General features: G+C 39.2%; 1 protein-coding gene across 1 annotated transcript in view; it reads left to right on the top strand.

The window, feature by feature from the left end:
* The window catches only part of RERE (arginine-glutamic acid dipeptide repeats), a 259,834-nt gene that overhangs the window by 71,997 nt on the left and 162,896 nt on the right, over positions 1-24,941 (top strand). Inside the window, exons 4-5 of the mRNA XM_007453328.1 lie at positions 16,775-16,880; positions 18,496-18,592. Coding sequence (XP_007453390.1) covers positions 16,775-16,880; positions 18,496-18,592 — 203 coding nt within the window. The remainder of the gene's footprint in view (positions 1-16,774; positions 16,881-18,495; positions 18,593-24,941) is intronic.

Here is a 24,941-nt window from a genome sequence, read left to right as displayed (position 1 = left end):
TTTTTCGAAATGCTATGAGTTAGGAACTGTTCTGTATCTTGCCTTCCTCAGGAAAAATGCAGGATAAATGTGGCCAGATTTTTAAGAGACAGTGGATTTCTGCTATGTAAGAAGCTTCAGTTTTGATGAGCTTTGAATGTAATTTTTATAAACCTTCATAAAGATATGATTCTTTGGTACATTCTTCTTTAAACGTGTTTCACATTTTCTTACCTAATTCTAACTATTTCATATCTGTGTGATATAAAGACGTGTCGAAGTATAAACTACATGTTGTAACATCATGGCTGGATCAACTAAAAATATACTAGACTCCGTTTATGACACTTTAGGGAAAGGGGACAAGGAAGACATTCATGGTATTTTCTGCTTTAATACAAGACAGTAATCCTTATTTCTCTGCCTTTGTTACATAATAGCTAAATCTCAGTTTGTGATATCATAGACTGAGAAATTTACACATAATGCACAAAATTGGAAAACCTAACATTCAGTACTGCTGTTTAGAAACTCATTTATTTTTAGTTACTGTTTTATTTAAAACTAGCTTTGTTAGAGCCAGCATTTGTTAGTGGACTACCTAGGGGTAATCTACCCTTAGGATGATTTGCTTAGAGGGTTAGGACCTCATGTTGATTGGATAACATCAGAAGGCTTTTCCTCCCTATTCAGGTATTATAACAAATGGGTGGAAGGGTGAGGAGCTGGCTTTAGTTGGTACATAGCAGTGTCCTGTTATTCACTGCGTGAGGGCCAGGTGAAGGTTTTCACGTTTTGTATTGTAAGTTATCTCTTTAGGGCAACTTAATGTTTTGTTGCTTGGGGTAGTCACATCATATATATGTATTTGCAGGGTGGGGATACAGACAGTACAAAAACAAATGTTACAGTGTGGTGCAAAGTGTAGTGGTTCTTAAACTGGGAGCCTGTGAACGTTCAGACATTTTCTGCAGTTGTTTGCACGGCATGCACATTTTCTTGAGAGACAAAAGGCCTAGCAAAGGTTAAGATCCATCATTCTAGAGCCTGATTTGAGGTGTAGTTGCCAGGTATTGATTTCTCCATAAATGCAAAGAGGCAGTAGCCTCTATAAATTCCCCAGGCAGTTGATTGCACTCTCTCCTCTTTTGTATGATCATATTAAATTTCCTTGGGCATTGTTTCATTTTATGTCTCAATAATTATTTACTGCCAATTAGAACTCTGACACTTTCTCTTGTTAGCCTACCTGACATAACATTGGTAGAGCTAGAAAATGATTTCCTGCATTTCCCTCTATAGCAATTGCCTCCCTCAAATTATAGAATATGGTAATATTGTTAATAGGTAAAGTGGTGACTGTATTATGTGGTAATTGCTAAGAGTCAGCTATTAATGTTTTCTTTTGACAATAAAAGCTTTTCTGGACTTAACAGAATTAGGGGAGTAATCGTGATCCTTGTTTTAAAGGTCATCATTGGTGATCGGTGGAGAGCTCTAATGTGTCTTTCTGTAAATCAGTGAAATTTAGTTTGCACTAATCCTGGTGACTGTGCATGAATAACAGACAGCAACACAGATGAGCCTTGAGCTTGGTAACTGCTTTAGATTTGGGCTCCAAGTAAGGACTTCAGGGAAGGTTTCTCTGTTCTTAAAAACTAGGAGATTAATAGATCTTCCGTCCAGGACGGCTCCCTAATTTCAGTTGGACGCTGCCAAAAACAAGGACTCTGTAGGTATTAATATGACTCTGCTTCTTTGTTAGTAGCCTTGACAAAAGCATCCTTTTTATGTATATTTACTTTTCCAATAAAGGATCTTTTACTATTTTGTATTTTAATCCAAGGGGCAGATGTCTCCAGCTCTGAGCTGGGCTTTGCAACATGTCCTGCCTTTTGAATGTTTCTTTCAACTTGGGTAGCTCTCTTTGTTAAAAGGCCAAACCCCTTAGTGAGATGTTCTGGGAAAGAGGACCCCTTGATATTTGAAAGGTGAGAAATCCATTTAAGCCACGTGATGGCTACTGACAACCCTACTGCCTGGTTCTGCTTGTTTTATTGTAAGTGATAGATGCTCTGGCTGGTTGTGTTCAGTAATTGGATGTGAACTATGTAAGTGACATTTCATGGCAAATGTGAGGGCATTGTGGATGGCACTCGATTTCTGTGTTGCTGCCTTAGACTTAAAGGTAAAAACCGTAATGGAATTTAATTATTAGAGCATATATTCAAATATTAGTTCAGTGCATTTGTAATACCCTTAGTTGTTAGGTAACTGTTCGATTATTGTGCATGACACTGAGTGTGTGTGATTTATAATGCCAGTGTGTGCAGTGCAGCAATAGAAATGCTAATAAGGCTGTGTGTAGGGAGGGCTGCCATCAATACTTTGTCAGCAGCTTGCTGCCAAGTAGTCTTCTAGGAAACACATAATGTGCAATCAAAGAGGAGTTTGTGGAAATAGCAGACATAGACAAAAAATGTTACAGAAAATAGTGTTCATTGCTTTCTTTCAGGAGAGGTTTCAGTTACATCTTATTAATAACACCTTCTTCCCTTTTTAAGTGTGTTTACAGCCTTGATGGTCTATCACCAGATGAAGAGGGTCGATCATACTCTTTGTTCATTTCAGGGCTGGTTTTACAAGGTAGCATTGAGTGGAACATCTTATATTCAATTAGAGACTCTAGATTTCATATTTAAAGTCTCTATGCCTTTTCATATCAGTAACACTATGAGCATTTTTGAGGTGAGGTGGTCTCTGAATAAGGATGGTATGGAGGGCAAGGGAGTAGATGGCTTTCTTCTACAAGCAGTTGAGAACGTGTATGACTGTTTATACAGTGGTCCCTCAGTATCCTCAGGGGATTGGTCCAGGACCCCCCTGTGGATACCCAAATCCTCAGACGCTCAAGTCCCTGTGTGCTGGGAAACAGAAAATTCATGTGACTTGCTTGATTGCCGCTAGTCACTTCATTGCGGTGGTCTGGAAGTGAGCCCATAATATCATTAAGGTATACATACTATGTATGTAGTATACCACTATACATAGTAATAGGTATGTGTAATATATGTGTAAGTTCTATGTAACGTTTACTCATATCATGCAATAAAATGCTGTAAGCACTCCAGAAACCACCCTCATGCCCTCTCCTAGCCACTAGCCCCATGATAACTACTGCTGTGAGCTCTGACATCATAGATCAGTTCTGCCTGCCTTTGAACTTTATATGTAAAGAGTATCATGTAGTATATATTTATCTGTGTCTGGTTTCTTTGGCTTACCATATTGTTTGTGAGATGCATCCATGTTTTTGTGTGTTACAGTAATTCATTTTAATTGCTATGTAATAATGCATTGTATGGATATACTGCACTTGATCCTAAACTGTTAGTGACTGTTTGGAAAATTAGAAGGATTTTAATTGAGCAAACAAATAGATTATAAATCAGTAAGAATACTGAACAGCACAGTTTAAAAATTTGAGTTAAATGTCATACATACAGAATACTATGCCCGGCAACCAAAGAATATATATTCTTTTCAGGTACATATGGGACATTTACCAGAAATGGCAATGTTGGATCTTAATTCAGGTCTTAACATATTTTAGAGGATTGAAATCATACAGAACATCCTCTCTGACCAGAGTGGAATTAAGCTAGAAGTAAAAAAACAAAATGATTACCTGGAATATCCAGAAATGTTTGGAATAAAGCGATGCACTTCTAAATAGTCTATGAGCCAAATAAGGAATCACACTGGAAATTAGAAAATATTTTGCAGTGAATGATTAATGAAACTATGACATATCAGAATTATTGGATATAGCTAAACATATGCTCAGAGGTAGATTTTTAGCCTTAAATATATATGAAAATAAGAAAGGTAGAGTAAAATCAATGGTTTTAGTATCTGTATTGAGACATTTAAAAATAACTTAAACCAAGGAAAGGAAGGGAATAATGAACATAAGAGCTCAAATTAATGAATTAATAAGGAAGTGTACATTAAAGATAATAATATCAGAAGTTGCTCATTTGAAATGACTAATGAAACTTTAATTCCTGTACAGATGATAAAGAAGAGAAAGAAAAAAAGGCAGCAAGTTACTAATACGAAGAATAAAACAGGGACAGCACTACAGATCCTACAAGCTTTGATATCAGAGGACATTACGAACAATGTTACCTATTAATTTTGAATATTTAGCTGTGGCACCAAACATTCAAAGACAAACCTAAGACAAATTTGCACAAACATAAATATGAATGCTTATAGTAGCAGCCTTGGTTGTAGTAGTGAAAAACTGGAAATGACCCAAGTATCGATCAGCAGGAAATGTTTGAACAAACTGAAACATCAGTATATGAACAGCAGGAAATGTTTGAACAAATTGTGGCATATTGTACATAGATGTAATATGTATCATTTAAAATGAATGGACTGGGGCATGGATGAGTCATGCAAGCATAATGCTGAATAAACAAAGCAGATTGCAGAGGCAGTCAGAGTACGGTATCATTTATGTAAAGTGTAAAAACTGCAAAACTATACCTTATATAGTTTTAGCTGTATGTACATATGAAGTAAAAGTATAAAGCACTGCGTGGGAATGAGCAACAGTAAATTCAAGGTAGTGTTTACCTCTGGGGGGAAGGAAGTAAGAGAGACCCTGTCTAGAAGGAGTGTATAGGCAGTTTCTTCAGGTTTGGTTATGTTTTATTTCTTAAAATATGTTTGGCCCCTAGTTATATTATTTTTATACCTTTATGCCTGTGAAATTTTTCATAATACATTTTATAAAAGAAAAGTTAAAGGAGGTCAAAAAAACCACACAAACTTCTGGCGTTTTCATGAACAAAAGCTCAGCCTTAGTCAGAGACAGAGACTTAGATTTCTGTGTTGTCTCTGTGGATGGGGAAATTGGTGTATGGATTTAGTAAGGTGATCTAACCCCCCTTCTCTGTCTGTATGAAGCGCAGTACACTTTTCCCTGCCAAATTCAGGTGCTTTTGAAAAGACAGCTAGTTTTAAGGAAGACAGTACCTGAAGAGATTAAATACAGTATACAAAGTGTTACTTGCCTAGGATTGTATGGTTACTGAGTGGCAGATTTCATTGCCAATGGCTGTATTAAAGCACTTAACCATTCTCTGACCTTTTTGGGGAAGGGTGGAGAGATTGCTAAAGGGTCTGTCCCTCTATTGGAATGTTAGCTCTGTCAAGACTGGGACTTTATCTGTGTTTTTCCTCTCCAGAGTCCTCAGTATGTAGCTCCAGAACAATGGTCTGGTACCTGGTAGAAGCCCATTAAATATGGATTACATGATTTGAGGAAATTATACTGTAAAACGAATTTGAAAATATTTTTTTCACTCTCATAACTGTTGTCTCTGTAACTGTTATCATATTCTGGGGTTTTTTAGGAGATCATTGAAGTCTCAGCTCAGAAGTTTTATCTAGCAAATTATTTGATGTTGAAGAATGTGGGCTTGTGGTCTGTAGTGGTCTTCTCCAGCATCAGCTGCTAGAAAGAAGCATCACAGCTGACTCAAGAGTTGTTTTTCTCATAGTAATGTCTCTTTATGTTAAAATGGGGGAAGGATTTTAGATTAGAATGTTTTTCTAGCATTCTCTGGCACAAAAGCTTTTTCAGCAGAGCAGATTCATCAATTCTAAAGGAAGTTAGTCTTTTTGTGGTAATGGAAATATTCCCTATCTTGATTGTGGTCGTGGTTATACAACACATTTATCAAACACAGTTTTATTGTGTGTAAAATATACCTCAGTAAAGCTGATTTAGGAAAAAAAATAGATGAACCAAAACCAAAACAGTAAAACAAAACCCCCAAATTAAAACATTTCTGAAAAAGGATAGAGGATGAAGGATTTTAAAGAAAGCGGTCCTCCTTCAGAAGTTACTAACATTTATATAAGTTGTATTAGTGCTTGAACATGATGGGGAATCTTCTTGGCAAAAATTAACCTATTTTAAAATGAACTGTGGCTCTTTGATTTTCTTCCTTTCTTTTAAGCAGCATTTCCTCAGCCTGGCTCATACTTGACTGAATACCCTGATCGATTATCTGGGATTAACTCAGCCTTCTCATTTCCTGCTTTCCGTTTCTTCTCCAGCAGGCCAGCGGGCCTTTGTTGTCTGGCATGTGGACTGAGATAAGCTGTCAGGGCATATGTTTGTGTTAGAAAAATGGTTGTAGATAGGACAGGTATAAATAGACTAGCAGGTATTAAAGGTTACAGTCTTCATTTTGGTTTAAGTCAAAAGGAGAGAAGAATAAATAAGATACTTCAAACTGACTGTATAAAGTGAAACAGGAAAACCTGAATTTTTAGGGTTCCTACTGACTTTTCCCCTTTTCAGCCAAACTATTTGAATTTGTTTCAAAATGTTTGTTAGCTATAATTGGATTCTTACTATGTAGGCTGACTTTATTTCAATTTAAATAATTTCTGAACCTATATTAGTGTTCCTTAAAAGTGCAGAAACTCAATTCTAAAAATCTTTGTGCTTCTAAAAGGTATTTTATGGTGTTACTCTAGCTGTATGTTTTGCAGTTTAATTCAGAAAACCGATACAAAAAGGTTATCACCTACAAAGAGAGGAAACGCTGGATTCACATAAAATAGGTATGTTCATCTTTATAAGAGATGATAATTCAGTATAGTATGGTAAGCTAAAAGTTTGTTTTTTTGTTGGGTTTTTTGGTTTGTTTGTTTGTTTTATTCTTAAAAGTTGATGTTTCATGTTGTCAAGTTTTCTTAGGTAGGAGGCAGCACCATTTTTGAAATGGCCACAAAGTTGCCTGGAATTGAAAATTGCTGAATAAAAGTTACCCAGGTTACTACCTATTTTCTCCTTGCATGCTTTCGGTTTAATAGGTTCACCATTGTTTTAAAGTGTACCTTTTTAGTATAGCCCTATTTATATTCTTGTTTGAATCAAGATATTTCTCAATATCACAAGCTCAAATTTTAGAAAGAAAAATATCTTAAGTTGAAACAAGAGGCTTCTTACCTAGATTTTCTTTAGGAGTTTAACTTCCTGCTCACTACTACAATGTCTGATTGTATAAATAAAAATAAAATCTTCTATTTTTTAATAGTTTCTGACTTCTAACTACATGTGTGCTCTAACATTCTAGCCATGGTTCCATTTGGGGAGCCTGCTAAAATTGTTTAAACTACCAGAGTCTGAGAGGGAGGCGTCCGGGACTGTGCAGTTTGTTCACTTCATCGCCTAGAGCAGCTCCTCTCACCTATGGTCCGTGGGTCTGCAGGGCCAGGCTGCTTTCATGATTATACCAAGACATCATTTGCCTTTTGCACTCTTCATTCTCTCATGAGTGTACCGTGGGGCTTTACAAAGGCTAAATGATGTGTGATACATCTTAACGGATTGAAGCAGAATCAGATACGAGAATCTGTTTCCTTAAGCCAAATAGCAGAGAGATTTGTAAAGACATAATTATTGCTGGTTTCCTAAATTTAGTTTGTTTTAAAAGGATAGTTGCTTGTTGTAATTATTTACATTAGCATGTAATGGGGTTATTGTTAAGTGAGTTACTAAAAATGTCAAAAGTTTTTCTTTATTTTCATTTTCTAATATAGTAAACATTGATAAGATATGACCCACATAACCAAAAGCTCTTGGAATTCCTCAATAATTTTGATGAGAGTCTGAGTCTAAGAAGTCTGAGAACCACTTCTGTAAAGCACACGTTGACTCAGTGAAATCTTCAAGATATTTCAGCATCAATTTTTTAATAGTAAAATCTGTTATGTATCTTCAATCATAAGTTAGTAATTTTTATTTCTAAAATAATGTCATAGTTAATTTGTGAAATTTCTAGAGAATTTTGGAAGACTACAGCCCAGGTTCTGCCCGCCCCTTCTTTAACTTCCTTTTCACTCCTGCCCCATCATTAATTTGTGATAGAGTTCTGTAACTTTTCTGACTATGTCATGTACAAGAAGTAATTAACTCCCCCAGAATGAGTAAAGTCGCTGCTGCCATCACCATGATCACCAAACAACAACCAACGTATTGCAAACATGTTAAACTTTGTAGTATTTGGGCTTGATTTTTTAAGAAAGAAATTCAGTGCAATGTTTAATTACATTTAGTAGGGATTATGAGGAATTTGGCAATTTCTTATGGTGCTGCCTATAAAGAGCTATTTTCTGTTATGGGGGAAATCTTTTGGGCCAAATAGAAAATTCGTGGTTATAGGTTTATCTAGTGTAATCATGATTTCTGGAAAGAATACTGGCTTTTAGGAAGGGGTTTATTTTGGGTTTGGGCTGCAGATTTTTGGGATCCAAGTATAGGGACTTAATCTGTCTGTGAAATTCCATCTTTCTAGCTTACGCTTCAACCTGAATTTTAGGACCCTTTAAATCCTGAATCTGACATTTAGTATTTTTGTCAGGTGTACATCAACACGATTCACGTGGGAAATTATAGGAATGTTTTTTAGTTTGTTATATATGTCCGCATATGCTAAGTCCCCCTTTAAATGTGGCTTATCTATGTGTGTGTGACATAAACTTATTATTCAGTTTAAGAAGACAAGGACAGCAGAGGTTACCTAGTGACCTATCTTACGAGGCCAAGAAGTACGAATTTTCCCAGGGCTACACCCTGTACTCAGTTTTGGCCTCGCCACTGCAAATACAGGAATCCATTGTCTGAAAATTTCATTGTTCATCTATAATATAATCCCCGATAGAAATTGCCTTATTGAGTTTTGACTCCCTAGTTCGCAGTTGAGAGAGAATTTTGTTTTCATGCACCGTTTTGGTCCTACCATTCATAAACAAGACATCGTTAAGAAACAGCAATTTTGAAAATTATTTCTGATCATTGGAGCCTGTGTGTCAGCACATTTTTAGTAGCATCATCTTTCTGGGGATTTGGATATAACCAGTTATTTGCACATCTTGGTTGTAAACATTGTAAGAAGTCATCTGCCCTCCCAGAGTTCCACCTTCTTGCTTCACCATCTGATTCCAGATGATTTAAATCCTCTTGCACAGACCCAGATGCTGATGCAATCTCTTGAGAATAGTCTTTTGGATTGAGTGCCACCGGTTTGGAAAATGAGCTTGTAACAACCTTGATCCTAGGGCCTAACGGCAGTAAGCACCTTAATCAAATGGATATGGTTTGTTTGTTTTATCTATTTTTACCTATTTTATTCATTATGCTAGTTCTGAGTAGACCCCTGTGTAGTTCCAGGTTATGTCCATTTGCAAATGCCAATCAGTACATGATAAGTAGCCACTTGTATTAGTCAGAGTTCTCCAGAGAAACAGACTCAATAGGAGAGAGAGATACATGTATATATACTATAGGAGTTATCTCGTGAGGTTTTGGAGGTCGAAAGTCCCTTTGTATATGTATAACTTGCTGTCTGCAAGCTGGAGAATCAGGAAGCATGTGGTATAATTAAATTCAAGTCGAAGGCCTGAGAACGAGGGGGGCTGCTGGTGTTAAGTCCCAGAGTCTGAAGGCACAACAAGAGGAGCTCTGATGGCTGATGGCAGGGAAAAATGGATGTCGAGCTCCAGAAGAGAGAAGGAGTTTGCTCTTCCTTCTTCATTTTGTTCCTTTTGGGCCCCCAAGAGATTGGGTCGTGCTCACCCACTTTGGGGAGGGCAGATCTCTTTACTCAGTCTACTGAGTCAAAGTCTGACCTCTCCCAGAAACACCCACATGGGCACACCCAGAAATAACGTTTTACCAGCTAGCTGTCTGGGCATCCCTTAGCACAGTCAAGTTGACACATAAAGTTAACCATCACACCACTAAACAAGTTTCTGTGCTGGAAGCTCAAGTGTTGTGGCTCCCATAAGGGAGATGTGCTACAGTCATAGTTCTTTCACAGATCAGTTCAGTCACCACTGGGCAGTGCACATATCTGAGGAAGTTGGAAGAAAAGGGCATTTTAGGACAAAACAAACGTGGATACTTTGTTTAGTCGATGTCAGTAAGAAGTATACTTGCCCTTACTATACCCTCTCAAATTAAAGGAAACAAAATGTTTAGTTAATGTCTCAGTATATTAGGGAGATTTGTACATGATAGTGTGATTATTTGTAGGATATACTCAAAGCCCTTTCTTCTTTGAGAACAAGACTCTGCAGTCAGTGTTGCAGCCTTTCGCCTAACCTCCTGTTACCTGTGTGAGAGCAGAACTCTGAGATGGGTGGACCTTGATGGCCTGAGCCCTGATGGCACTTATGTATTCCTATAACTCTTTGATGGCCTCTTGAGCTGTAATGGCTGTAAAGCTATTTAGATATAAATAGATAGATATAGAAAATGTTACATGGTTAGTGTCTTATGTTAGGAGTAGCGTAGTGGTTTGAAATAACATTACAAGATATTTCCTGTCCTGCCTGATTTCATCTTAGTCCTCATGTTCATCCACATAGTTGAGTAATGACGATCTTCTGACGGGTATAGAAAGCTTATCTTTATTTTTAAAATGTATCTATCTATCTATTTATGTCTGCGTTGGGTCTTCATTGCTGCGTGCGGGCTTTCTTTAGTTGCGGTGAGCAGGGTCTACTCTTCGTTGCGGTGTGTGAGCTTCTTACTGCAGTGGCTTCTCTTGTTGTGGAGCACGGACTCTAGGCACGCGGGCTCAGTAGTTGTGGCTCGCGGGCTCTAGAGCGCAGGCTCAGTAGTTGTGGTACACGGGCCTAGTTGCTCCGTGGCACGTGGGATCTTCCCGGACCAGGGCTTGAGCCCGTGTCCCCTGCATTGGCAGCCGGATTCTTAACCACCGCGCCACCAGGGAAGTGCCGAAAGCTTATCTTTAGATTGATTCCCCTGTGCACATGCCTGGAGTTATACTTGGCCTTTGAAGACTAGTAATCTTAGACCCCACTGTCTGTCCCTAGTCCCCTCCCCCAGAGTCAGGAATGGTTGAAGCCACTAAGACTGTGTCCCCAAGGTCTTTTTGAGCGTGATCTTCCCAACAGGCATCACCCTGTTGGTGGAGGTAGACTCAGCAGGGTTGAAATACAACTTCAGAACAGCTGTGCAGCACACTGGAAGGGTAACTCTTAACCTTATTTTCACCATTTTGTTTCTCCAGAGGGAGTCTTCTTAAGCCATACCGTATACAAACGTTGGCTACTTCTATTTCCCAAATTTCTGGAAAAACCTGACTGGCCATTTTGGCTTTATAAAACAAGAATTTTGGTCTGATTTCACCTGACTCTGAATCTATATCTTCCATTATTTGAAATGTGTGCTCCCAAGAACTAAGCAGTTAAGAATTTGAAGGAAGTTCTGTGTTATCTCTAGCAGATTATTTTGACTTTGCAAAATTGTTCATGTGATGATATCCACCTTCATATCCTAGTTGGGTTGTCTTTGGCCCTGATCCTTCTGTCACATTTGATAACAGTGGGGGGACTAGAATGACCTGTTTGGAGGGCTTTGGGAGCCCTGATAGTCTGGCAAGGCCTGGTAGGTGATTGATGGAGCAAAGAAGGTCCTTCTTCTGTAATGCAGGTTGAGTATACAGTTATTGTTGTTCCCATTCTGGTTGGGAATAAAGACCATTGAAAAGGTGATCTCTGCACTTGTCTACTTGGTCATTAATGAACTCCTATCCTCACCACCGCCACCCCCGCACCCCTGCACTTCTTTTATTTTTTTTATATTGTGTAAAATGTTTCCCTAGAGGAAGATAATTAAGACTGGTCCTAGGAAGGACACAGATTGGCTATTTAAAATCAATGAAAGTACCATATTAATAATCATGAAAGATCTCTGGTAAGGGAAATTGACTTCTCGGCCTTGGATCCTGTGTATTTGTACTTGGGGTAGTTGAGGTGTGCGCTCCTGACGGAGTGAACCGGTGTCCCTCAGCAGCAGCCTCCTGTTTTCCTTTCTGGTCTCTGTTGCCTCCCTTTCCCTCTAGTCTGCCTTTCTCAGTTATCTTATTCTCAATGTTTAATTTCAGTTTTGACTTTTTAATTCATTAATTCTCAACCTATTGCCTGACATGCAAATATCTGGAAATCCTCCCTATTCTACTGCTGAACACCTACCATTAAGCTGTCTTTTCTAAACCCAGGTGGTGATGGGATTTGTCCTCTGTTAAACTCTTTATTTCCCTAAATTTACATTCATCCCTTATTTCAAGAAATCAGGGCCAGGGATGTGGACAAATCCATAATTCAACCCAGAATCAGCTCCTCTCCTTTTTTGCACAGGGCCTGTGAAACCTTACTGTAAGCAGATTGGTTTGGTGGTTTTCTCTTAATGCTGGTGCATCCTACCACCTGGAAGCAGTCAAATCAGTCTCTCTCTCCTTAAAGAAAAAATGGTGGGAAATATTTACTTCCCATTGGGCTCTTCTCTGTGTTCAGAAATATACCCCAGGATGCCTTCACATGGGAAGCTTCTCACCGCTTCCTTCTTCGTTCAGCATTGTGTTTAAAATGTGTCATTTATAACCACTTTGACCATTATGCAGTTGTCCAATTATATCACTAGTTAATAATGAGGCATATTTGTTAGAAATACTTGATGTGCTTCTTGAATTGTTGTGAAAGTGAAGAAACTTTCCCTCTAATTTACTACTGGATTTACTTTTGTATTGCTATTATGAGCATAATTTTGGATCTGAGAAAAGCAAAATTTATAACCAGCCTCTTGATATAGCTTAACTCCTCTCTTCATCTGTAAAACAGTGATAGTACTATCCAGCATTTATTGAGAGCCAGTCCACTCTACTTATATTCATTTATTTAATCCTCACAACCTAATGAGGTATAGACTATTATTTTTCCTCATTTTATATATGAGAAAATTGAGGCTTGGAGAGGTAATTGGCCCCAAACCCAGGTGGTTTGGGTTGAATCAGATGATCTCTAAGTTCATGTCTGCCTTTAATTTTCTGTGATTTTGAGCAGAAGTCTTAGCCTGGTGAAAAGTGTAAAGAAGATGAAGATTTCCCATGATTGACGGCTGAGGGAGCGAGTACTGGGAGAGGGGGTGCCCTCTGCTCCATTTTGCTGCTCCTTAGCGCCGTAGTAGGCAGCTTCCATGGAAGATGACGTTTTAGTTCCTGAAACTCCTTAGGATGGCAATGTGAGCTAATGCCATTGTGTGATACAGAGAAAACATAAGGGTGCTCTCCCAATCCTATTTTATCTACTTGGTTAAGTCTGGGGAAGAAATCTAAACATAGGCATGTAAGATGGAACCAAACCATAGAAATCATCTTGTTCTGTCCCTCACTTTGTCAGATGGCTGGGTGACTTCACTATGGTCACCCCCAGCTAACTAGTGATTGCGGACAGTACCAAAATCCTAGATTACCTGATTTTAGGCTAGTGCCTCTGAAACAACACGGTGCCTCCCTTTATAGACGTTTAATCTTTAACTAAATTCCTGGCCTATTTGGGAAGATTGTGTCCATTAGAGCTACTTACATTCGTTCAGAACTTTTGCTTACATTGAGCCTGCCTGCCTTTGCCATGTGTGGGATTCAGAATCTGGAGGCTTTTTTTTTTTTTTTTTTTTTTTTAAACACAATGCCGCCACTCCCTGGTTGTTGGGTAGTATTGCATTAGGAAATCCAGTAGGCTTTCAACTCCCTTTGTAAAGGCTTAGGAGTAGTAAATCTAGGTACAAACAAACTAGAGTGGTAATTTTGTGTGGGTGGAATCATTAAGTGTGCCTGGGTCAGAAGATAACATAGGGATTATACCTCAAAACGTCACCTGAATCACTGGCTTGGTTCTGAAAAATAGACATTGTGTGATTTTAGTACCTTTAAAGGTTATTTCTGTTTGCCCTTCACATTTTCATACATCTTATGCTTTTTCTGCGGCTGTTGAGATGATCACGTGGTTTTCCTCTTTTCTTTTGTTAATGTGGTGTATCACATTGATTGATTTGTGTATGTTGAGTCATCTTTGTGAACTTGGGATGAATCCAGCTCGGTCCTGGTGTATGACCTTTTTTATGTGTTGTTGGATTTGGTTGGCTAATATTTTGTTGAGAATTTCTGCATCTATATGAATCAAAGATATTGGCCTGTAATTTTCTTTTTTCGTAGTATCTTTGTCTGGTCATTTGGTATTCATACATCCTAGATGTGTTACAGAAGTACATAAAAGTATAAATTTTAGAACTGTTGCTATAGGACTGCTAGTAGATCTGAATTCCTTTGTGCTGTGAGTGTTGAAGCATCCATTAGTAGCTCAGTGACTAGTCATCACTGTCATCTCCTGAAAGAAGCCATATTCTGGAGAAGATATCACTCCTACAATTCTCAGCAAAGTTCTTGAAGTTTTCTGTGAAACACTGGTTAGAGTCACCTACTAACAGAGAGAAAGCAATAGTCTTTTGAGTTCCTGCTCAGTTACAGTTGCTTTTCCATCTTTTCAGTTTTTTCATGAGTCCTTTTAGGTTGGTTTCGATAATCCTGTTTTACAGGAAAGGGTAGACTCAGAGAATCTTAGTAATGTGCTCAGAGTCATGTAACAGGGAGGTGATGGAGTTGGGATTTGAACCATGACCGACTTTCCTGTACTTACCAGCCCAGCCCAGTAGTGCTTGAATTAGAGTTTAGTCTTACCATTCTGGTTTAGCTTTCCTTAAAAAGGAAACGGTTAGACCATTGGTTTTCAACTGGGAGTGTTCTGTACCCGAAGGGGACATTTGGCAGTATTTGAAGACATTTTTGGTTGCCACAGTGAGGGAGGAGTGTTGTTGGCAATTAGTGGTTGAAGGCCAGGGGTGCTGCTGTGCATCTAACAGTGCACTGGGTAGGCCCCCACAACAGACTTATCTGGACCAAATGTCAGTAGTTTTTAGGTTGAGAAGCCTTGTATTGGACAGTGTATTTACTTAACGGGGTTTATCCCTGAGTACTGCCAAACAGGCCCTGCCCCTCCCCTGGTGTGTCTCCTTCTTTCCCTGATGAGTGCGCTCAACCTGGCCTGCTCTTTATCATCCTGCCTCAGGAAGATACTGTAGCCCTTTAGCTGCTCTCCCTTGGCCTGGGGTTTTGCACCTCAGTGCCTGTGGCTTTGGTCAGCAGTGCAGATAGAAGACCCCATTTGTCCCGGAGAGTTAAAAAGCCACTAAAGGCCAAACTCCAGCTAGGATTCAGGTTCCCCTCACCATCATGCAGAATGTTTTCCTGTGCTGCATGCAGATGGACCACTTGCATGTGTCTTATATATGTCTTGAACTTTCTCTATATTTGTGTATTTCTCAGGTCTCCTCCTTTGCCTAGAAAAAATTTCATTGAAATATTTCCCAGGTCAGATGTTCCTTCCTCCATAGTCCCTTGCCAGAAGTAATTGCTCTGTCTCTAAACTCCTATACTATATATAAAGTGTATTCCTTTTATGCAGCGTACTGATTTGTCCTCTTTTTCCCACCCTCAGTATCAACAGTGTAGAATATAAAAGTGAAAAATTGATAAAAGCTAAAAAGTACCCATTTTGTAGGATTGTTCTTTGTATGCAGTCTCTTTTATTCAAACCAGTAATGATGCCCTATATTTGACACAGTTAATTGCAAAAGTAAGAATCTTGGTGTGGATGGTATTTACTGTGGAAGAGCACTTCTTACATTTGAGTTCAGTCGAGACCCTGGGCAGTTGCTTTCTTTCTGGTTCTTTGAATGGCTTACATATTTTAGCGAAAGTATTTTTGAGCCTTCTTGGTCTTTCAGTGAAGGCTTTGTGCAACCTCTCATGTGAGCATCAAGCATCTTACTTCATTAGAGAAGGCTCCTTTGACATACTCTAGGATTTGGCCATCTCCCGTATAAACATGAGGCGTTTCTCGAATTTTAGCTCTCGTGCATTTGTGACCCACTGACTTGTGATGAGAAGGTAGAAGCTGCTGGGAGGAGTGGTGTTGCGCTCACCTTGCGGAAGTCCCCTACGGCCCTCAGCGGGGTCGGAAAGTGTTTTCTGAGGCCCCGGGAAGCCTTAGTGCACTGCCACATTGGGATGCTTCATGACCAGGTACACAGAGATGGTCCCCTCAAGCCCTAGCCCCATAGCCTTCAAATGGAAAGGCAGTATTTGATCCTTTATTCTTCCAATGAACTAGGAACAAAATTAACTTTTAGGGATAAGATGGTTAAGTGTCTCACAAACATTTATTGGACCCTGACCATCATAGAACTCTATTATTCATATTCATGTCCAAGGTGTTCTCTTCTTGGGAAATTCAGAGATAAATGAGACAGGATCCCTGCTCCATGGACTCATAGTACCTTCCTCACCACCCATAGTTTGCTGTGTTAGTTTGCCATAGAGCATAAGTGGCTGTAAAGTAGCAGGAAAAATCCATTGCCCTTAATGGCCTTGACAGTGTGCTGAAACAGTTTCTAAATATTTACCAACACAATTAAAGCTTCAGATAGAAGAAGCATGTATTCATGTAGTATACTGAGTAGTTAATGGTAAATAAAAAAATATAATATTGAATGAATTAGTTAATCAGACTGGGGAGATTTATAGATTCAAGTTTGGTTTCCATTGTTTCCTAAAATAAGCAACTTTGAGGGATAGAGTCAGAGAGGTGTCGTAGCTGGGATTTTTCAGAAAATGAAAATTGACCTCATAATTGACTAATGTATTTTTGTGGTCCTGGTAGTAATTGTGTGTCTCCTTCTCTGCCTGTCCACCTGTTTCCAGGGGCTTTTGATCATGGGTATGGTATGCACCTGTGGGCACCCGAAATCCTGTTCCTAATGCTGTTAGATTTTCCTTTTCAGAGTAAGAGGGACCACCTACTCATGAACGTCAAATGGTACTACCGTCAGTCTGAAGTTCCAGATTCTGTGTATCAGCATTTGGTTCAGGATCGACATAATGAAAATGGTAAATATGTCCTTCTGGTTTGATTCTTACACTTTCTTAGCTTTGGGCAAAGTTCTTTGTAAAAACATTCATTAAATGGAGATAACCACTATGAAAATTTTTCACTGAAAAGGCTTTTTATCAATAAAGACATTACTGGAATGTTCTTTTTTTTTTTTTTTTTTTTGCTGAGTTCTTTGACTGTTTCTGCCTTTTTAAAAGAGAAACAACCAAAAAAAACATTTCTGGAATTTTTTTTTTTTTTTTTTTTTTTTTGCTGAGTTCTTTGACTGTTTCTGCCTTTTTAAAAGAGAAACAACCTGATCGTGTGCTAGTAGCATCTTTCCCTTAAACTAGGAGTAGTGATACATCTTCTTTGGAAATAAAAGTAGCTTCATCTTTATATTCCTTTTTCTCACCTAATGCTGAACTAATGACACTGAAAACCCTATAGAATTGTATTTTGTTTCTTTTTAATAATCTGTATTGTTGAACTTCAGGGCTGTGAACTTCAGTTTTCAAAGCAGAGCTCTCCTGAATATTTTGAAATTTAGCTTGAGTATTGACTTTTAGAACAATAGGAAGGTAGTTCAGAGCATCTTTTAATTTTTTCTTCCTCTGGCATTGTAGTTCCTACCCAATAACTTTATTGACACGTGAGACATGTACATAAAGTTCATATTACGTTTGTTCAGATGTCTAATAGTTTCTTTTTATTGATTTTTTTTTTGAGGTGCTAGGCCTCATTCTGGCTGATTCACATTTGTTACCCACTAATTATATGAGTTGGGGGTTGTCACTCCCCACTTCCAGAACAGGAAATCGAGGCTTAGAGATGCTAAAGGAGTTGCCAAGGCTATGTCTTCTGAGTGGAGACCCCAGGTCAGGGATCCAGCTCTCTCTGGCCCGGATGACTGTGCTTGTCTCACTCCTTCACAGTGCCTTTGGTGACAGGTTTTGAGTCAACAAACCAGTAGTCAAAAACAGTTTTCTTTCTTTCTTTTTTTTTTGTTTAATAAAGTTCACATTAGAAGTCAGACCTATGAATGCAGTATTAGAAGTCAGGCCTATGAATGCAGTAATGTGAAAACAGTTTTGAAGAATAATGTTCTTTTATATTTTACTAGTTTTTTCTTTTTTGAAACTATTAAATTTCTATTAAAACAGTTAAATGATGCTTCTTTATTAAAAATAATAACTTGGTTATTCTTTTCAACTTGAAACAGTGTGATTTCACTCCATCCTGGAATATTTAGTAATAAAATACCAGATGCACAGGATCACTGAAAATTTTAGTAGTTTACAAGTTGCTAAAATGTGATAGTTGTTTTCTTTTTCCTTCTTTTTTCATTTTCTGCTTAATACATTTTAGCAAACTGTGGGGACTTAATAAAGGGCAAAAACACATCCCAGAGGATGCTTGCTCCTGTTATTCCTGTTGTTTGTTATTCCTCTTCTCTGTTTTGCTGACAGGCCTGGTTATTTATTGTGCTTTTTATAGTGGGAAGTGAACCTGAAAGAAAAATTTTGTGAAATTTTCCTAATCCTTTCTGGAAACTCAATTATAATATCCTCCTAATTGACTTTTTTTTTTTTGTGTGTGTGTGTGTGTGTGTGTGGTGTGTGTGTGTGACAGACTCTGGAAGAGAACTTGTCATAACAGACCCAGTTATCAAGAACCGAGAGCTCTTCATTTCTGATTACGTTGACACTTACCACGCTGCTGCCCTTAGGTAAGCGCCAGAGATGTGTGGTCCTTCTGTGAAGGAGAAGTCATAGGCCACTGGAGGTAGAGAGTCTAAGCTGCCTAGATCTCGTCTGATAATCGTAATATCAATCACACTACCCCTGTGGTCTCAGCAAGCTGACACTCTGGTGTTAACTTTGTGGATTGTTGGGGTCTCAGAGGTTGCCTCTGTCTTCACTAATCTGTGTGAGAGGGAAAAACCACTTTTTTTTTTTACAACCTCTCTAGAGTTTTGTATTTTATTTCCTTGAAAATTTGTTGCTAAAGTATTTAGGGTGGGGTGTTATATAGATTATTTCCTGAAGATTCAGTCACTGCCAAGATAGATTAAAAAAAAATGGATGAAACAAATATGGCAGCATGTAATTGTAGGAGAATCTAGGCAAAGTTCATAGGAATTTTCATTGCCCTGTATACTTTTAAATTTCTGTGTGTATGAAGAGTTTACTACTAAAAAGCTTGGGAGTAGGGAAAACATACAGAAGATTTTATTCTGAGGTAACATTGCTGCTAGCCTTAATGTCTTAGGTAATAATGCCAAAAAGTGACCATGAGCCTCTGCTTCACACCCTCTGGTAGTTTCTGTCCCTTTCAAGAAAAAGATACCTATTTACTCTGGTGTATTTTGTTTATGAGGGGAAGACTCGGGGCTTCTTAGGTGGTAAAGAAAGTAAGGACAAGTGATTTTATTATACCTTTTTCCCCACTGGAAATAACAAAATGGTGAAAGAACCACTTTCTCTGTTAAAGAACATGGTTTAAAAATAAGTCATAGCGGGGGCTTCCTGGTGCCGCAGTGGTTGAGAGTCCGTCCGCCTGCCGATGCAGGGGACACAGGTTCGTGCTCCAGTCCGGGAAGATCCCACATGCCGCAGAGCGGCTGGACCCATGAGCCGAGGCTGTTGAGCCTGCGCGTCCGGAGCCTGTTGCTCCGCAACAGGAGAGGCCACAACAGTGAGAGGCCCGCGTACTGCAAAAAAACCCCAAAAGTCATAGGGGGATTTCCCTGGTGGCGCAGTGGTTAAGAATCCGCCTGCCAATGCAGGGGACACTGGCTCGATCCCTGCTCCCGGAAGATCCCACATGCCATGCAGCAACTAAGCCCGTGTACGCACCACAACTACTGAGCCTTCTCTCTAGAGCCCGCGAGCCACAACTACTGAGCCCGTGTGCCACAGCTTCTGAAGCCTGCATGCGTTAGAGCCCTGCTCCACAACAAGAGAAGCCACCGCGATGAGAAACCCGTGCACTGCAAGGAAGAGTAGCCCCCGCTCGCCGCAACTAGAGAAAGCCTGTGTGCAGCAACATAGACCCAGCGCAGCGGGGGGGAAAAAAGTCATAGGGATTTGCTGGCTTTTAGCTTAACTACAATGAGATACAATAATTTCTCTATTATATTGCTCAGATGGTATTCAGTAAAACCATCTGGAGTCTCTTGTGCAAAGCTACATAGCTAAAGCCAGTTATTTGAAGGCAAATTAGTAGCAACTTTTAATATAGGGCAGGTTTTGGCAAACTTTTTAGGCCAGATAATTTTTCATGGTCTCTGTTGCAACTATTCAGCTCAGCCATTGTAGTACAAAAGCCACAAGCAACATGTAAATAAATGAGGTGGCAGTGCGCCAATGGAACTTTACTTGAGGACACTGAAATTTGAATTTCATTTAATTTCCACACGTCAGGAGATATGACTCTTCTTTTGATTTATTTTTTAGCCATTTAAAAATGGAAAAACCATTCTTAGTTCTCAGGCTGTACAAGAGCAGGTGGTAGGCCAGATTTGGCTTGCAGACTGTAGTCTGCCAAGCCCCGCTGTAAGAGAAGGCGTGTATGTGGTTAGATTTGGCTTCTTACAGGACTTTAGATACATTTAGAGAATTCCTGTAGTGTTTTATAAACTTCTTCCAAAATTCCCCCAAGCTTTTCATGTCTTCTTGGCGGTGGCTTTCCAGTCTTAAACTTACATGCACAACAAAGCAAGTTAACGGAAGGTTGGATAGATTGATGGAACCATTAAATTGTTAGCTAAGACAATTGACTTGGTCCTGGGATTATTTCTTATCCGCTTTGCATGCTCCCCCGCCCCCCCCATCTTATTTCATTGATTGAGGTGAATGATTTTTAAGCAATTTAGAGTTGAAGTTAAGTAAATATGTGAGATATGTAACTGTGGTCATTCAACAGATTTTGATATATTTGCTTAAAGTGAATGTATTTGAATATTGATCAGAGACTGTTTCGGTTTGTAGAGTCATTTTATACTATTTTAGCATTTTTAGAACGGGTTGTCCCAGGTAATTCTACCCGGACCCGGATGAATTTACTTTCGCTAGGTTTACAGTCAGGTGTCTTCTGTAACTGTACAGGTTACTGTCTCTTCACTGACCACCAAAGAGCTGGAGTGCTAAAGTGGTGATTCCTTATCTTCCTTTCCCGTGTATGTGACCAGAACCCTTATTGATTAGTTTTTTTCTCCTGTGGTATTTTTTTTAAAGTGGTCATACAGTGATTTTATAAAGCTGTCATCTTAAATTTGACTTTGTCGGCTTCAAATAGAGCATCTCTTGTGTGACTTGACAGTTGGTTTTTTTCCAAAGACACCAGATGAATGTGACCACATGGTTACTGGTGATCTGGCCTAGTAGCTGCTCAGTAATCCTTATGGGTGTGTTGACGTTTGCTTGCATCTGGGGGGGGTTTGCTGTTGCTTAGTAATCTCGCCTGGTTCTCAGAGTGCTCACTGTAAGATCATCCCTGATAAAAGTAGAGTTGAATAGCAGTGCCCCCAGGAATCTCTATTTATTCCTTTCCTCTTCACTAAAGCAAGATTACTTTAATTTTAAAGTATGGGGGTGGGGGTTAGGCTTTCATTTTTCTTCCCACTTTTTCCTTCACCATTTATCCAAGAAAGGATTTTTTTCTTTCTCCACAGATATAAAGTCGTACTGCCAAAAATAAGTTCAGTTTTGAAAGAGGACAAATAAAATAGGCCGTAGGCACATGAAAGAGGATCAAATGAATGTACTGAAAAAAACATGGAGGACAAAAAAGAAAGAAGAAGACAGATAGTGTTAGTGCTTAGCACCATTCTTCTCAGAGATCAAAGTGCTCAGTGGTGAGAATTCTTTCGGTTCACAGCACTCCGAGGGGCTCTTGCCATTCCATTCACTCAGGAGGAGACCGGTGTATAACTTTCTCTTTCAAGCCGGTGCTAGGGTTGGGCTGTAAAGGAAGAGAGAGCTTTGTCCTTTAGCCATCATGAATCAAAAGGAAAACAGAACTCCTCGGCAGCCTCTCTGTGTAAATTGAGATTGTAGCATTTCCCTACCCAAACCAAATTTATTCCGAGAAGAGTTGGTGGGATCTTCACGGTTGTAGATGTCTGTGTTGAGGGTCCAGCATTACTGCTCTGCTGTTTTTGAATTATTGCTTTGGCTGTCCCTCATTCCTGCCTTTCAAGCTGAGCTTCTACAACTGTTTATTTTCTTTTCTTCATTAACGTTTATCAGTAACCATATAGTAATACTGTGTTAGTACCTTGAGTGGAGTATTTTTGAGTTGTCCTTGTCCCCAGGTTAAGTATTTTTGGCTGACGCTGGTATAAAAGAAAAAGCTCCAGATTGAAATTGGAAGACTTCAGTTTGAATCCTGGCTTTACCACATAGTTTTGTGACCAAGGTCAAGTTTGTTAACCTTTGTGCCACCTTTTTAACAAATTTATTTAAAGTCACTTAATAAAGTGACAGAACCCAGAACTGGTTTTATATCCAGTAAGGTACAGAGCATGAAGAAGCCTATTGCAGAGAGAGTATCTCACACTCAATAGTATGAGTAGTGCTCATGAATCTGAACTGGTTTCTTAAAAGCATAAAAGGAAAAAAAGGAAAAGTGAAATTAAATATAATTCTGTATTAAGTTATTGGTGGTACAGTTACTTAGCATCCATTTATTTTAGTTCTCTGTGGCCTCTAGGATGGATTGTTTGGATACTCAGAGCACTTTAGGCATGGGGAGGAGTGTTCAGCTCAGGGAGCCATTTGTAGATGCTCTGAGAATGAGCAAATTAGTTTGTAGCTTGCAGTTTGTTTGCTATGATAGTATTTTTACCCTAAGGATAATACTTTATTGATGATCAAAGGATCAAGAGCGATTGCTTTGTGATTGGACTCTGAACATGTGACCTGGACAACATTTTTGGGGTTACTGTGCAGCTGTAACAGTGAATTCTCGAGTATTGACTGTGGAGGGCAGACAGGAGATCCTAACTCTTTCGTCGGCTTGAGGGCTATTTTCCAGCCTTCTGATTATCTGCTTCCTATTGGGAAAAAAAATATCCCAGGTAGGTTACAGGTTACAAAGTATCATTTTACCTAGGAATTCATATTAATAGGAGTATGTTCTAGAGTGAATTTTCCAGAAGCCCAGGGCCAAGAAATCCTAAACTAGGTCTTTAGGGCTTCTAATTGCCCTTTTTCCATCCCAAATCAATTTATCTCCTTCCTTTGTTACGGGCAGCTAGCGTCACATATGTGTAGTGATTGAAACAGGTTAATTACATCTTGGTACAATTCCCCAACCATTCCTCAGAACTTAACAAAGTTCCTTTAGTTTCTGCAAGTTCCCTAAGGGGTTTCATGAAGTCTCAGAGCTCTTAGTTTTGCAACTTAAGATTCATTTCCTGGCTTTAGTCTACAGTTCTTTTTATATGTGAAATAACTCTGGCCTGCGGCATTTTTATTGTTTTGTCTGTACATGCTTAGTACTTCATTAGACACCACAACTTGTCAGTCCCTTATTTCTTTATTCATTCATCATTTAACACATTATTGAACTGCTCATCCTAGGGGAAGGGCCGTGGAGGTGCTGGGAACACCTAACTGAGTAACACGCTCTCTCTGCCCTTGAATACGTCATAGTCTTTTAAAAATTCTTTTGTTCGGAGCTACTTTTGGGCACATAGAAAAGTTGTAAGTACTGAGTTTCCATGTATCCATCTCCCAGTCTTCATTTGTGTGAGCATCTTATGTAACTTTGGTACAGTTGTCAGGAACAAGAAATAGCATTAGAACAATACCATGGAACTAAAGACCCTATTTGAATTTCATGGATGGCTTACTTTGTTACAGCTGCTGGAAGCAAAAGACCATAGCCTGGGTGGCTTATAAACAACAGAAATTTATTTCTCAGAGTTCTGGGGGCTAGAAGTCCGAGATCAGGCTGCCAGAGTTCTGGTGAGGGCCCTCTTCTGGTGTGCAGACTGCTGGCTTCTCCCTGTGTCCTCACGTGGCCCAGAGCAGAATCACGAGATTCATTGTACCCCTCCCCTTTTCTTTACTGGTAACTTCTTTCTTCAACAGTGAAAAACTCAATTCTTATTGTTTTAAAAAAAAAAAATATATATATATATATATATATATATTTTTTTTTTAAAACAATAAGAATTGAGTTTTTCACTGTTGAAGAAAGAAGTTACCAGTAAAGAAAAGGGGAGGGGTACAATGAATCTCGTGATTCTGCTCTGGGCCACGTGAGTTTTTATTTTTTTTTGCGGTACACGGGCCTCTCACTGTTGTGGCCTCTCCCGTTGCAGAGCACAGGCTCCGGACGCGCAGGCTCAGTGGCCATGGCTCATGGGCCCAGCCGCTCCGCGGCATGTGGGATCTTCCCGGACCGGGGCACGAACCCGTGTCCCCTGCATCGGCAGGCGGACTCTCAACCACTGCACCACCAGGGAAGCCCTAAAATATATTTTCATTTGCTTATTTTTATCCAATTCTACGGTACACATCACTTAGTTTCAGAATTTGTAACCCATGGGCCTGTGAGAAGCACGTTTACTGACTACATTTTTGTCTTTAGTCTTATGTATAGTATATAGGCAAGAGCCTGTTTTCTAAAGTTGCTCAGGTCAGTTCTGTTTTTCGTAGCTCCTTAGGTGTGGTTGTGTTATTCATTTGTAATATAGCTGGGTTCATTTTTTAGACTTTGCATTCTATTTTTGGTTCCTCTTGGTTGATTTGGACTGTTTCTTTTCTGCGTAAGGAAGGGTTTGTGAACTGTTGCTGTGGCTCTCAGGGTCAGAGCTGTAAGAAGATACAGTCTTCAGCCCCCCTACCTGCTATAGATGACTGATGCTTTTACTTCTTAATTTATCCTTCTTGCATTTTCTTTTCACAAATGAGCAAATACATGTCTATTTTCTTATGACTTCTTCTTTCTTATGTGAGGGGTAGCATACTATAGATAGTCTTTTGTGCTTTGCTTTTTTCCACTTAGTGGTATGTTCTGGAAATTGCTCCATGTTAACTCATAGAGCTCATTCTCCTTCATAGCTG

Source organism: Lipotes vexillifer, unplaced genomic scaffold (assembly GCF_000442215.2).
Source record: "Lipotes vexillifer unplaced genomic scaffold, Lipotes_vexillifer_v1.1 scaffold575, whole genome shotgun sequence".
Taxonomy (NCBI): domain Eukaryota; kingdom Metazoa; phylum Chordata; class Mammalia; order Artiodactyla; family Lipotidae; genus Lipotes; species Lipotes vexillifer.
Note: the sequence above shows the minus strand (reverse complement) of the source record. Positions and strands in the feature narration are given on the sequence as shown.